Below are 15,438 nucleotides of genomic sequence, written 5' to 3'. Positions count from 1 at the left end.
GCGTTTTCCAGAGTTACTCAGTTGACGTGAGTTCTTCTTACTGTCTTTAGTTCTTTATTCTAGCTTGAGTTGTGGTTCTTGTTGATTTCGAGGACGAAATCTCTTCTTAGTGGGGGAGAATTGTAACGCCCCATTTTTATCTTAAATGAGTTTATTTGAGTTAATCGGAGATTACAGAGTTCACGAGCCGACTCGATTTTGATCAGGGTCCTTTTTGCAAAAATTGGATTTTTCAGGGACTAAAACGCAAATTGTGTATTTTATATATTATCTACTCTTAGAAATTGGTTGACAAAGTCTTCTTCATCCCCTCCAAGCCGTCTCCCTCCATTCTCACGCCTCCAAGCTTTTCCAAGCTTTGGGATTCCAGTCCGAGCACGATCCGGCCGTTGGAATTTATTTCTGAAGGCAGTTTAGCGATCACTGCAGCGAGAGCTCCGTTTTATCGTAAGTTTTTCTACGATCGGATACATTCTAGTTTTTGGATGTTGTTAGAATCGTTTGAGATTTGAGTATGTTGTTCTCTACAGAGTTCTGATCGTTTATTTCTGTCGGTTTTGAATTAGAGCGACGTTCGGATTTGTTATGAATTTTGGAAGCCATTTTCGAAAATGTGGATTTTGAGATTGATGGGTTTGCTTTGTTTTGGTTGTCTTAGAATTTTATGAGGTTATATCGCTATTGAACTGATGTCTGCGTTGTCGGTTTGTTCAGTTATAGCCGTTATGCCGTCGGTTTGAGTTTTGGAGATTTGAACCGTTTTTGAAGTTGTTGAACTTGGCTTGTAAGTCGATCATGGTAATTGATCTTTGATTGTATCTGAACAGATTCGTTTGGAGTTGTCAAGCCCTATGTTAGCAGCATTTGGTCGTCGAGAATTGGACGAAGAACGGTAAAGAGATTACCTTGAACCGTTGCCTTTGTTGTGGATTGTTTAGTTGTTGATTAAACCTTTTGTTGTAGCTTATCCAGAGTTGGAACTACTGCATTGAAAGGTAAAAGCAGTCATCGTAGCGGGATAGCATACTCGGGACTGTTGGTTCTCGAGTTTCCCCTTTTTAAATCACATATTGCATTGATACTTGTTCTAGCATGTGGAACTTGTATTTGTTGATTGATTGAGTTTTTGTTATGTGGCTCATGTTTATGTTTCTGTTATGCATTCATCTTGAGCCTACTTTGATTTCAGCGGGCAGAACCGCCCTTTTTGTTAGACGTTTGGGAACTATGATTGAGTGGCCTAGGTTGTAGTATTTCGCCTAGTGCTAGCATACTCATTATGGTTGCTCAAAGTCTAGAGGAGTGGGATACGTGGAACCACCTCGATTGGGAGAGTCGGTGAGTCGTTACGTGATCTCATCCTCGGGATCCCAAAAGCAGAGCAATACTTCCTTGTTTATCAGAATTGATATCCTGGTTTTAAAGACATGCATATCATTAACTTCGACTTGAATATGTGGTTTGACAGTATGTTGTATATTCATTACTTGATATGTTGCTTTTACTGGGATTATCATTCTCACCGGTTATCCGGCTGTTGCTTTGTTTTGTATGTGTACTTGGCAACAGGAAGGGCAGGATCAAGTCAGCATAGACCTGGCTAGCGTCCAGAGCAAGAGATAGAAGTGAGACTCGTTTAGAAGTCGAATCAGCATGTCAACCTAGTTATGTTTTACGATCATGTTTAGTCATTCGAACTTCTCGTATATGTTTTGTAAGCAAGAAACGATGTAGGTGCTATCGAATTGAATGTTGCTCTTCCCTAAACCTTTCTTGTATTGTTATTGGAATGTCAAATACTCTTAATGCAAGTGTTTAGGTTTTGTTTGAGTTTATTACAATGCCTTAACTTTTCTGGGCGAGGGGACGGCGCGGGCGCGCTTCCTTTGGAGCGGGCGCGCGGCCTCTTTGCGAGATATGAGCGCGGGCGCGCTTCCCTTGGCGCGGGCGCACTGGGATTTGCGGGACGTAGGCGCGGGCGCGCTGATGTCAGCGCGGGCGCGCGAGCCTCCTTTAAAAAAAATAATAATATTTATTGGGTTCTTGATTACTTATCGCTTGTTGTCTGATATTAGTTGTTTAGAAACGAGGTCTCACACTCCCATCTAGGTTCCAAGCCTACCATACAGCATTACAAATACATAATAACTAAGCATTAGCTAACATGCCAAACATCACCTAACATGCTGTAAAATCCTTAATTAAACTATAGCATACTCTATATTTTCTATAAGGAGCCAAAGCTATACATTTGTTCGTCGTCAGCCCGCTGATGTCGAATGCCCCAGAGCTTGGGAACACCCTTGCTATGACCCCTGGACACCTCGTCAGAGCTCCGACTCCTGTCCACTACTACGGACACTATCTGTAATATAAAAAGTACTACCTACTCCAACTCTTAAAATAAGAGTACCCAAAAGCTCTTAAAATTGAGCTAACATGGGCCAAAGAGAGGTGAGAAATGAGCAAGAAATGAGAACCCTCGGATCCCTATTTATAGGCATTGATCGGATGCTCTGATCCGTGCAAGAGTACTATGTTCCGATCGGGTAAGATCGGACGCTCCGATCCCAATTTGGAGGCTTTGATCCCTTGCATGCAGCTACGTGTTCAAGCCTTATGGCCACGTGCATGGCACTGAGTTCGAATGCTTCGATCTACGTTCGGACGCTCCGATCTGCCTCGTAACTTTCGAACTCCATCGTTGGCTCCGATCTTGTTCAGATCCTCTGAACTGCCCCGAGCCCAATGAACCCATTAAGCATTTTTTGGGCATTCTGGATCTAATTCCTTGGTCCGTTAGATTATATTAAATTCCTTTAACCATGTTTTATTAAATCTAAACATGATTAGCAAATTAATCTTATAAAATAAAACCGGGCTATTACAGGATACTATCTAAATCAGCCAAGAGATTAATCGGATTAAAAATGTGGAATCAAGACTTCGAAAACACTGAAGAGATCGGACCTTCCACAGTGTGTTCGGAAGCACCAAACCATTGCAACTGAGGTCGAAAGCAAAGGGTGGGTTCAGATCTTCTGAACATGAGATCGGAGCTTCCAAATATTAGACCATGCGCACTAGTGATGTGTTGCCAGCGTTTGTACATGCAGACACATGCATAGAGATCGGAGCTTCCGAACTAGAAAGTTTGGAACGTGGCATGCATACAAAGATCAGAGCTTCCGATCGAGGGATCGGAACTTTCGAACGTTGCCTATAAATATGACATGTGAGGCTCACATTTCACTTTCCAATTCACTTGTTTTCCCTCTCCTTCATGGTGGTTTGTGAAGGTTTCTAGACATCCAGTCGTGGCTCGGATGTTATCGAGGTGTTTACATAGTCGCAACAGAGTTGTGCCCAGGAGTTAGGGCTTTCGACAACAAAGGGCTGACTAAGGATGCAGGTGTAATCCTAGATCCCTAATAGTATTAGAGGGTATTTACTAGCTTAGTAAATGCTTTAGATCAGTATTAGTAATATGGTAAATATCTGCTTTTAGGCTTGGACACTAGACTTGTGCTACTAGGACTGTATTAGTGAGGTACATAAGTGCTGAATGAGATAGCCAACGAGTATGCATGCTTATATTTTGCATTTTATATGTCATGATACATGTTTTACTGCTTTGATATATTATGTTGCACGTGCATATTCATGTTGAGTTGAGTCTTCTTCGAGATAGTCTTTGTAGTAGGGTCGCTCATCCCTATGTTTCTTGTTTATATTGTCTGACACCGGGATATGCCGGATTGATGCTACGGTGATCTGGATAAGTGTGGATGTACCCAGCAGAGTTGACTCCAGATGGTACTACATACTCATTGACGCCTAGACTGAGCAGGACTTGTGATAACCAGTACCTAGTCATTTGCATGCATCATACTGGGTTTGTATACTTGTGCTTATCGTATTGAGAGTAGTCGCTCGTGTTCAGTGTTTTGTTTTTGGACACCCTATTCGACGGGGTATGTCTCAGGTTGTATGACGCTGGTGGGTCGAGGCATGGTTGAGAGCTAGAACAGTTGTTTCTGTGAGTTTTCATTAGTTTAGAGGATTTGATTTAGTATCTTCGACTTGGTTGTATAACAGTTTTATTATCTTTGGTTTTTATCGGTTGTATTCCGTCATTTTAGTTTGTAAACCTGGTTTTTAGTTCCGCTTTTAATCGCTATATTTGATTTGGTTAAGTTATCTTGTTTGCATACTTAAGTAGTAGGTGATTCAGGTAGGGTCATTACAATTTTTGTTCGCCGGAATCCGATTTTCAATTCATTAAACCCAAATGAAGATTCCTTAACCACGTTTTGACAAATTAAACATATTTAGAAACTTGATTTGCTTAATTAGAAATAGGGCTACTACAAAGATCCTTAATGATCGAATGAGTAACTTGAAATAGTGTGTTTAAGTAGTTGTATGACACTTTGAGATTTTGGTAACTCGTCTGACTTGATCACATATAGTTTAGAATGCTTGAATGTTCGAGAGATCGAGAGAGCGGTCCACAAAATGTTCTTCATGCCTATTATAGACAGCAATATGCAACGGTCATAAATACTTACAATTTTTTTCGTTCTTTACATTAATTTTCCATTGCTTGAATTGTAAGTCTTGTAGACAAATCTGAAGATAGTACAACCCTATACACTACCACTGTTGCAGCGTCTGTTGGAGTTTTTTTTGTCTTTTTCCATAAATGGTAGCAATTCAAATAATTCGGACCCTGATAGTTCAGGGAATGTCTGGTTGACTGTAACTGACTTTCTTGAATATTCCTTGATAACTGTCAGATGCCCAGTCTTCAGTTGAGTACCCTTGACTGATAAAGACAAACATCCAGTCGTTGTTCAGTCAAGGTACTGAGTTCAGCCGTCAACTTCAGTCTTCAAATATTTTGCTAAGTTCAGTTGAATATTTTTCTGATAAATTCAGTCGCCTTAATTCAGTCGTATAGATATCCAATAAGGTTAAGTCTGATTTTTCACTACGAACTGAACTATCCAGTTGAGAAACTCCGATGAGTTTTCCATCTTTGTCCACTTGAGTTACTCGTTCAGTATTTTAATTTTTTTAATTATTTATTAAACACAAAAATTTAAATTTATACTCCAACAATTTCCCAGTAAGATCCCTTCCCCAAAATCAAATTTTGCAAAAACTAATCCTTCCTCTCATTTTTTTATACACAATCAAATGACCAAGTTGTCCCTTGACAATTGAAAAACATTACCGTTCCATTCACCGCTTTTATGTAGAAAATAGCTTGATAATAGATATCAGATTTGAACTATTTCATTACGTAAAGTGTAATGCAAAGAACTTAAGCACATGAAATATTCAACAACTATTATCTATAACAACATAGTACATCCAGATACATCAAAAAATTAAATCCAGTAATTTCTTATACATCTTGATTAGTAAAATCACAAAGTGCACTCTCAAAACAAACTTTAAAATGCCTAACAATAGTAAGTTCAGTGCATAAGAACTTCAACATTGAAATTGTTATGAATCAAAAGAGCAACAAGCTGTTGAACTCATCAAGGAAACATTCGAAAGTACCTAAATCAAGTAGCTATTCTTCAATGACAAAACCGAAAATTTAGTCGAGGAGGGATACAATTCCAGTTGCTCGCCCTCCATGGAATATGTCCCACTAAATTTCTCATCAAATAAGTATTGGCGGGTAAAGATCCTTGCATAGATCAACTGAATAAAGATCAATATCAGCACTCCTCCTCCCAGTCCCCCTCGAAAGTGGACTCGGCTTCCTACAATGCAGTGACCCTTCAACCGAATGCCTCTGCACAGATCGAGACGGAGACATATAAGAACACGGTTTCAGCTTCGCCTTGATGGACTTGGTCATGTTCATGTAGTTTGGCTTGGTTCCATTTTGATCTACAGTTGTATCACTTGAGCCAGGCGTCCCAGACGTGGTAGTTGAGGAATTTGAGGTCGTGCTCTCATCATAGGAAAACTCAGAGCATGGATCAGAGGAGGAACGCATAATTTGACAACTTCTTGGGATTTTTGATGATATTCTTGTTGTCACGTTACGCCGTACCCTCACGGTATCATAGTCGGATGAATTTGATAAAGACGTGACCGAGTAGCCTTCATTTCGTCTAGAAGTCGGTGTCATGTCAGAAGAGTCGGTATAGAATTCTTCCATGGACCTGGCATCCCATGGCTTAGTTGTCCCCCAACGATCAAACCAGTTCTGTCCCGAGCTATTCTTGTCCACTTTACTTGGGGTAGCTGTCTTGTTAGGTCTCGAATATGACATGTTGTTCCTTGATTGCTGAGATATAAGAAATCATTGTTTTTATCAGGACAAACCAATTGACAAATTAGTAGGAAAAAAATTAAAATTTGGTAACTATCGATCGTATCCAATACCCGTTGAGAAAAGGCGTATGATATCGCCCTTTCCCGTTTCAAGGCTCCTTCTTGTTTCATCTGTATCTTAGACTTCACCTCATCAGCTGTGCCTCGGCTGTCACACCACCCATTCTGCAATCAATGAGTCATCGACTTTAAGATTATGAAAGTTGCATATAAATTTAAGTATAATGATATATAGGATGTGAAATATCGTACCTCTGCTTGTTTTACAGGATCAGCCTTAAGTTTATTCTGAGCAGATGATTGAGTGCAATGAGCTCTAACTCGAGCTTGAGCTCGAACAAGTGACTGCATGCACCTAAGTGTTACGGCGGCTTGCTTTCTTACCAGTCGTCCTCGAACTATAGCTTGTAGTCTAACCAATGCTTTCAAGGCCCGTAAAGCACGCCTTGCCTTTAAGCATTTGTTTCAAGAGTATATTAGCAAAAAATGTCAATTCCAGAAGGGAGGACAAATTTAGCAGAATAGCAGAATTTTGCTTATTTCTCAACACAATTCAAGAAATTATACTTCCGTGAAGTTGCATAACAGCTTCATTATTTCAGCAGTTCTTAATAATAAATCTTAAAGAAAAAACTTTAGTGAAATTGTGTGACAGCTTCATATCGCTCGCATTTCTTAACAATGAATCTCAATTATTATTGTCCTTGATTTATAAGTTTCATCTTATCTTTCATAAGATGAGGCAATTTAGACAGTCTGACTCCAATCAAGCTACAATTGAACCAATCTTGAGTAGCTTGATGAACACTAGAGCGTGACTTGCATGAACCAGAGCACTCGACTACTTTAGAGGAGCTCGAGTTCGACTCGTGTGAAATGACCCAACCGTAAACCTAAATATTCAGGTAGGGTAATCCCAACCCACTACAACCCAACCAAACATTCTCACACCCAAGCACAAACAAAATAGCAAAAAAGAAACATAGAACATATGATTATGTTAGCATTAACTTAAGTAAAATAGGGATCATTACAAGAAAAGCTCGGAAAATGGTCTGAATTCGAACAGCAGCCCATTCTCGCCGGACCACCATGAAATCTTTGGGTGATGCTTTGGCTAAAGCAGCCACAGCCGCAGCCATTTCCCCATCTATAACGAATGAGGAAGAAGACTCTGATCCCTCAGCCTCTCTCGCTCCACCGCAGCCTTTTCTTCCCTTTCTGGCATCAACAAACCCCACAGATCCATTCCCCCATAGCCTCCACTTCCTCCCCTTTCCACTCTCTTTTTCCTGCAACAAAATATAAGATTTCGATCCAAGAACTGAGACGTGTTAATGGATTTGGCGGAGAAGCTCATATTTTTATGCAAAAACATTTATTTATTTTTATTTTTACATTTGTCTGCTACTCCAATATATAAGAAATCCACAAGCTAACAATCGGAAAGGATTTCAAATCACACCTAGAACCGAATTTTGCTGCAAAAATATGAGCAGGGAAGCGAAATAATAGGAATATAAGATTATGTGGTAAACAGTGCAGAAAACAAATACAAATCAAATTTGTGAAACAATGTCAAATATTCATTGTCTTCCATAGGCTGGAAAACTCAGCAATCATTTTTCAACTTATTATTCGAGCACCAGTTATTCTAAAAATTAGATCCCATGAATCAAAACACAAACTGTATAGAACACAACATAACATAATCTAGCTGAAAAAACTGTATATCTATTTCATTTTTAAAACTTACGGGGTCATTTACAGAGGGCTTCTTGAGACCAATCAATGCTTTAATCCACTTCCCTGAAGAACCCATTTCATGAACAACTTAGAAAAGATCAAACAGACGAAATAAATCAACTCTGTTATTTTTTCTTGCTTTTTACAAGGACAGTGCTTCGGAAAATCTTGGAACTCTGCTACGTGAAGACAAAATTAGACGGATATACCAAAAACTTAGGGATGATGAAAAGAACAAATGGGATTCTCGGAATTTGAGGGGGTCTAATTTTGAAATATTAAGGTTTATTAATTGTCTGAATCGGAGTTTAATTTTGAAATTTTAAAATTTTGAAATAAAGAAGAAACGGAAAGTGTCGCAGAAAAAAGAGGGGAAACAAACAAAGGAAGGAAGAAAGAAAGAGTGTAACGGATAGTATTCTACTTTGGACTTCCCTTTTTTTCAAATGTTCGAACTTCGGCTTGGCGGAAACGGTAAGTCGTTGTTGGGGTTTATTAAATTATTTATTTATTTGTGGGTTCAAATTTCTCACACACATATAATAGAGAAATATATTTTAAAGATACACACGTGTAATGAAGGATAAGATACGATTTTAAATTATTTCTGAAATTATAAAACTATATTAAATAGACTTTAAAAAACTCTTCTTTTTTTTTTTTTACAGCGAAACTTAATTTATTGCAAATAAGAAATGTCATCTGTTACAAGAATCACCAATCAAAAAAAAAAAAATCACATTCTCTTGAACAAAGAGGGAGGGGAAAGAAGAAGCAAAAGAAGCAAGATTGTGAGCAACCACATTCGTCGTTTCTCGACTGTGAATCACTAATGTTCGTTGTCGGCAGTTGCAAAGATTGCTGATTTCAGAAGCAATGGCATCCATGTAACTTGAATCCTTTTCTGGGTTAGTGATTGATTGCACCACCAAAAAAAATCTGTGTGTAACTCATGTATCACCAGGTTCCGTTCCTGCGCCAGCTTCAAGCCCTCTTTAATCGTTGTGAGTTCCGCATAGGTGACCGAAGGGGTTGGCAATATTCTGTCCAAAATCTAGCACAATATATCCATCGTGATCTCGCACCACTCCACCGATTGAGTACTTTCCAGTCATGTCATTAACCGCAACATCGACGTCCATTCTTAGTGTGTTTCTCGGCGGCCTGCACCAGTGTTTCTGTGGGGGTGGCAATCATATGAGTTTGGCCTATCTTCAATGATTCTCGTGCTTCATGAAAGTCCTGTAGCAAGGTGCTGCTCCAATCAGCAGAAATCCTAGAGGGCTGTCGGTCCAATGCATGTATGATTTGCATTCTCTCTTGCCAAGATGCCCAAGATCGAATCGCAAAGAGTTCAAAGTTTCACTTGCACAAAGACTCTTTCATCCATAGAAACATATCCAAAATGTCCAAGTTTCAAACCTGCTGAAGGAAAAGTTTAAAAACCATCTCTTTCCAACACGCCTTCATGACCGGACACCAATAAAGAGCATGGCACGTGGAGTCACTGTCAAATTTGCAAACCTGGAAGTTTCCAACATTCGGGACATGATGTGATTTAGATTTCCCCTGGTTGGGATAATGTTATGCAGTGCCCTCCACCAAAATATTCGGACTTTTGGCGAAAGTGAAAAAGACCAAAGAAACTTCCACCACGATTTCGACTGCAGTTCTGAGCTATTATCTAGGGGGTCATAAAATCCAGTTTCCACCTTATAGCCATGTTTCACTGAGTATTTCCCCTTCAGATCATAATACCAGTACCTTGTATCCCCGGATGCTGAAGACACTATTGGGATGGCAAAGCATCCTGACAAGGCCAGGAGTGAGTTCTAAAAAAAATGTTAATTTGAGATAGTTTTATGATATTAAAAGTAATATATAATGTGCAAGAGTTAATGGAAACTTGTGTTTGATAAGTTATTGATAAACGCAAACTGGAAAAAGACTGTTTTGACTTTTTTATTTTGAGAAATTGAAATTTTATTAATCGGAGTAAATAATTAAATCATGTTGTAACAAAGATGATATGAATCTTATGTATGAAAGGCAACACGATTTCAACGAATCACATCTCAATTCGATAACAAAAGAATTCAATAATGTTGTCCCGACTTTGAAACAAGTAACAGATTTTGGAATCTCCACCTCTAGTTGAACCTATAACTAGCAACAGAGAATTCACGATAGAAAACAATCAAAGATTCAATTAGACCTTCAAAGGAACCTATCTTTGACAACCCAATTGAAAATCGATTGACAAACGCCACAAAGCTATGAAACTTTGATAAGTTTGATTTTGGGTAAAGCAAAAGCTTTGATAAAATTATAAAGAGAATTTTTGTATTGAATAATCAATAATTTGAAAATCTTAGTTATCATTAAAATAATGAATGTTGTAGTATTTATATTACAACCCAAAATATTGAAAGATAACGCAAAATAAATCAAAAAGATATCAAAGATATCTCCTAAAGTTTTCTAGTAGGAATAAAAGACCTAAAATAAACAAAGTAAATCCAAAATATTAAAAATCCCGAACACGCACACAAACACCTTCAGTGCATGTAAAAGGGCATGGCGCGGGCGCGCCGAAGTTGCGCAGACAATGGCGCGGGCGCGCGATAAGGTAGCGCGGGCACGCCGAGAGCTCGCAAAACATCGTCAATTTGGCATCCGTAAGCGCGGGCGCGCATCTTCTTCGCAAAATAATGGCGCGGGCGCGCGAGTCTGGGGCGCGGGCGCGCCTTGGCTTCGAGCAGGGTCTTCAATTTCTTCACTTTCTTGACCTCTTTTGACCTCAATAAGATTATAACTTCCTCCAAATTGAATATCAAAAAATCCAACGCCCTCTTGTGTCTTCAACAACAAAGATTGAAGTGCTTCCTTAAACTTCTGAGCTCGGCCTCTCGTAACCGGTCCTCGTGGTATCTCCAACGGATCCTTAGTCACTTGATCAGCATGCGAGCCATCCATGATCGCATCATCCTTCCCTTCTTGAAAAGGATTTGTCCTCAAATCTTGATCATCACCTACATCAAACGGAGATAAATCAGAAACATTAAAAGTAGCACTGACATTATACTCACCTGGCAAATCTAATTTGTAAGCGTTGTCGTTGATGCGCTCCAATACTTGAAATGGTCCATCGCCTCTAGGTAGAAGCTTTGAGCGCCGTTTTTCAGGAAACCGCTCTTTTCTCAAATACAACCACACCCAATCTCCTGGTTCAAACACAACTCTCTTCTTTCCCTTATTTTCTTGCTTTGTATACTGCAAATTCTTTTTCTCAATGTTCGCCTTCACTTTTTCATGCAAATTTCTCACAAATTCCGCCTTTTTCTTACCATCCATGTTAACCCTTTCACTCATAGGCAAAGACATCAAATCCAATGGGGTTAAAGGATTAAAACCATACACAATTTCAAAGGGTGAAAAATTTGTAGTAGAATGCACACTACGATTATATGCAAACTCAACAAATGGCAAACATTATTCCCAACTCTTCAAATTCTTTTTGATTATAGCACGCAACAAAGTTCCTAACGTTCTATTAACAACTTCAGTTTGACCATTCGTTTGAGGATGACATGTAGTCGAAAACAGTAGTTTAGTACCAAGTTTGCACCATAATGTTTTCCAAAAGTAGCTCAAGAAACGAGTATCTCTATCAGACACATTACTCCTAGGCATGCCATGCAATCTAACAATTTCATTAAAGAACAATTCAGCAACATGAGAAGCATCATCAGATTTATGACAAGCAATAAAATGAGTCATCTTAGAAAATCTATCAACCACAACAAAAATTGAATCCCTCCCCTTCTTAGACCTCGGTAGTCCTAAAACAAAATCCATAGAGATATCTACCCACGGTTCACTAGGAACGGGAAGTGGAGTATACAAACCATGTGGATGTTGTCTAGACTTTGCTTTCTTACAAGTCACACATCTTTCACAAATTTTCTCAACATCATGCTTCATATGTGGCCAATAAAAATGTTCATGCAAAGTTTCATAAGTTTTAGTCACTCCAAAATGTCCCATTAAGCCACCCCCATGTGATTCCCTCACAAGTAATTCATGAATAGACGACTTAGGAATACATAACTTATCCTCCTTAAACAAATACCCATCATGCATGAAGAATTTATCTTTCGGACCATGCAAACATGACGCATATATCTCACCAAAATCAAGATCACTAGTATATAACTCTTTCACATACTCAAATCCTAAGAATTTAGAATCTAGAGTAGATAAAAGTACATACCTTCGTGATAGAGCATCCGCTACCACATTTTCCTTCCCTTGCTTGTATTTGATAACGTAGGAAAAAGTTTCCACAAACGCCACCCACTTAGCATGCCACTTGTTTAGATTTTGTTGTCCTTTGAGATGCTTCAATGATTCATGATCGTATGAATCACAAATTTCTTTGGCCTCAAATAGTGTTGTCATGTCTCAAGTACCCTTACCAACGCATAAAACTCCTTGTCGTAGGTAGGATAATTCAAGGATGCCCCACTAAGCTTCTCACTGAAGTAAGCAATCGGTCGCCCACCTTGCATCAAGACACCTCCAATTCCTACACCTGACGCATCACATTCAATTTCAAAAGTGTTAGTAAAATCAGGTAATACAAGTAAAGGAGCATTAATTAATTTATGCTTGACAATATTAAAAGACTTCTCTTGCTCCTCGCCCCAATGGAATGGAACGTTCTTCTTGATCACTACAGTCATAGGTGCCGCCAAAGTACTGAAATCTTTCACAAATCTCCTATAGAAACTTGCAAGACCATGAAAACTTCGAACTTGACCAATAGAAGTAGGCGTTGGCCAATCTCGAATTGCACTTACCTTGTCCTCATCAACTCTGACACCTTGGGAACTCACAACAAAACCAAGAAACACAAGTTCTTTTGTACAAAACACACACTTCTTCAAGTTAGCATACAATTGTTCAGCTTTTAGTGTGATTAGCACAATTCTCAAATGTTCGACATGCTCATCCAAATTTTTGCTATATACCAAGATATCATCAAAATATACCACAACAAATTTTCCAATATAAGCACGCAATACATGATTCATCAATCTCATAAAAGTGATAGGTGCATTAGTTAGTCCAAAGGGCATAACCAACCACTCATACAAGCCGTATTTGGTTTTAAAAGCAGTTTTCCACTCATCACCTTCTCTCATCCTAATTTGATGGTAACCACTTTTTAAATCAATTTTACTAAAGACGCTAGAACCATGCAACTCATCCAACGTATCATCTAGTCTAGGAATAGGATGCCTATACTTGATGGTAATGCTATTAATGGCTCTACAATCCACACACATTCTCCATGAACCGTCTTTCTTAGGAACTAACAAAACAGGCACAGCACACGGTGACATGGACTCACGCACAAAACCTTTATCTAAAAGTTCACTTACCTATCTTTGCATCTCTTTTGTTTCCTCCGGGTTGCTCCTATACGCTGGACGGTTTGGCAACGCACTTCCGGGCACAAAATCAATTTGATGTTCAATCCCCCTCAAAGGTGGTAAGCCTTGAGGCAAATCCTCCGGAAATAAATCTTCAAATTCCTGCAAAAGAGAAACAACAGTGCTCGGAAGATTTTCGGCTATATCACTTGTGTTAAGGAGAAAATCCTTATAGAAAATCAACACAAGTGGAGTATGCACATGTAAAATCTCTCGCAACTCATTTTTTTGGGCCATAATTATTTTTTTATCGGCCTATTTCCTCTCAATTGTTTTTTCATATTTTTTTCTCTCAATATTTTTTTCTAAGGCCATCTCACTTTTTTGTTCACTCTTTTTTTCGGCCTCTTCTTTCTTTTTCTTTTTTAAATGGTCCTCCAACACTTGCTTTGGAGTCATCGGTAACAATACAATAGGCTCCTTTTTCAAGGTAAAAGAATAACGATTTTTAAAACCGTCATGTATCACCTTTCTATCAAATTGCCACGGCCTATCCAACAAAATATGACAAGCTTGCATAGGCACGACATCATACAACACTTCATCTACATATTTACCAATGGAAAACGGTACTACCACCTGCTTATGCACTCTCACCTCCGAGCTATCATTAAACCACTGCAATTTATAAGGTTTAGGATGCTTTATAACAGGCAAACTCAACTTTTCCACCAGCTCATAACTTGCTACATTAGTGCAACTCTCACTATCAATAATAACACTACATACTTTGTTATTCACAAAGCATATAGTATGGAATAAATTCTCCCTTTGAGTTTCTTCCTCCTCTTTCTGTTGTACATTCAACACTCTCCTGGTCACTAGCAATTCTCCAACCACCGCATCATATCCCTCTTCATCAGGATCCTCCAACGCAGGCATACTATCATATTTCTCATCCTCACTCTCCGATTCAATCTCACCACCAGCATTCATAATCATAATTTTTTTATTAGGACACTGACTGGCAATATGACCAAGTCCTTGACATCTAAAACATTTAATATCCCTAGAACGAGTATTAGTAGTTTCAGGTGTACCTTTACCCACTTGTTTTGGTGCCTCCAATTTGGTGTCAAATTTTGGCTTGGACACCGACTTGTTGTCCTCCCGTTTTGCAACGCTTGGAAGCCAAGGAGTTGACGATCCTCCACCGGTAGGAAGTCGACCAGCTCCTCTCCTCTTGAGCTGCTGCTCCACCTTCATGGCTGTCTGCACCATCTCATCCAAATCAAAACAGTGGCGAAGCTCCACTTGATCTTGGATTTCTCTATTCAAACCGCACAAAAATCTGGCCATTGTAGCTTCATTATCCTCCTCAATGTTGGCCCGGATCATCGTGATTTCCAACTCCTTGTAGTAATCCTCCACGCTTCTTGGACCTTGCTTCAGAGTTTGTAATCGCCTGTACATGTCACGATAATAATAGTTAGGCACAAACCGCTTCTTCATGACACGCTTCATATCCTCCCACGTCTCAATAGGCGGCTCTCCACACCTCCTTCTAGTGGTCACTAATTGATCCCACCAAATTAACGCATAGTCTACAAACTCAACCACTGCCAACCTCACTTTCTTAAGGTCAGAATAGTGATGGCAATCAAACACAAACTCCACACGCTTCTCCCATTCCAAATACGCCTCCGGGTCAGACTTCCCATGAAACGCTGGAATTTTCATCTTAATACTACTAATATTTCCATCCTCCTTACTGCACTCCGTATGTTTTCCTCGTACTGCTTCTCGCCTATGTCTACCCCCATGTACTCCTCTCTATCCATCCCAATTCTCATCAAAACTCTCCTCATCTCCTTCAAAATTATTCCCCCTC

At 39.2% G+C, this 15,438-nt stretch overlaps 1 protein-coding gene and 1 pseudogene across 1 annotated transcript; both read right to left on the bottom strand.

The window, feature by feature from the left end:
* Positions 1-5,450: 5,450 nt before the first annotated feature.
* Positions 5,451-8,319, bottom strand: LOC140884900 (protein IQ-DOMAIN 6-like). Its single transcript, XM_073291785.1, has 5 exons — positions 8,120-8,319; positions 7,398-7,655; positions 6,616-6,813; positions 6,415-6,528; positions 5,451-6,316 (listed from the first exon to the last, which is right to left on the bottom strand). Exons 1-5 carry the CDS (start codon positions 8,183-8,185, stop codon positions 5,681-5,683), a joined length of 1,272 nt encoding a protein of 423 aa, XP_073147886.1. The 5' UTR covers positions 8,186-8,319; the 3' UTR covers positions 5,451-5,680.
* Positions 8,320-9,575: 1,256 nt separating this feature from the next.
* LOC140877526 (uncharacterized) lies at positions 9,576-15,071 on the bottom strand (annotated as a pseudogene).
* Positions 15,072-15,438: the final 367 nt, after the last annotated feature.

Source organism: Henckelia pumila, chromosome 2 (genome assembly GCF_033568475.1).
Source record: "Henckelia pumila isolate YLH828 chromosome 2, ASM3356847v2, whole genome shotgun sequence".
Classification (NCBI taxonomy): Eukaryota; Viridiplantae; Streptophyta; class Magnoliopsida; order Lamiales; family Gesneriaceae; genus Henckelia; species Henckelia pumila.
This window is presented reverse-complemented; position numbering and strand designations above follow the sequence as displayed.

Excerpts from the sequence above, each read along its gene's own strand:
- LOC140884900 (XM_073291785.1), bottom strand. The coding sequence starts at position 8,185 with ATGGGTTCTTCAGGGAAGTGGATTAAAGCATTGATTGGTCTCAAGAAG. Across the intron at positions 7,656-8,119 it reads AGCCCTCTGTAAATGACCCC|GAAAAAGAGAGTGGAAAGGG; the intron begins GTAAGTTTTAAA and ends ATTTTGTTGCAG. Across the intron at positions 6,814-7,397 it reads CCATTTTCCGAGCTTTTCTT|GCAAGGCGTGCTTTACGGGC; the intron begins GTAATGATCCCT and ends AAATGCTTAAAG.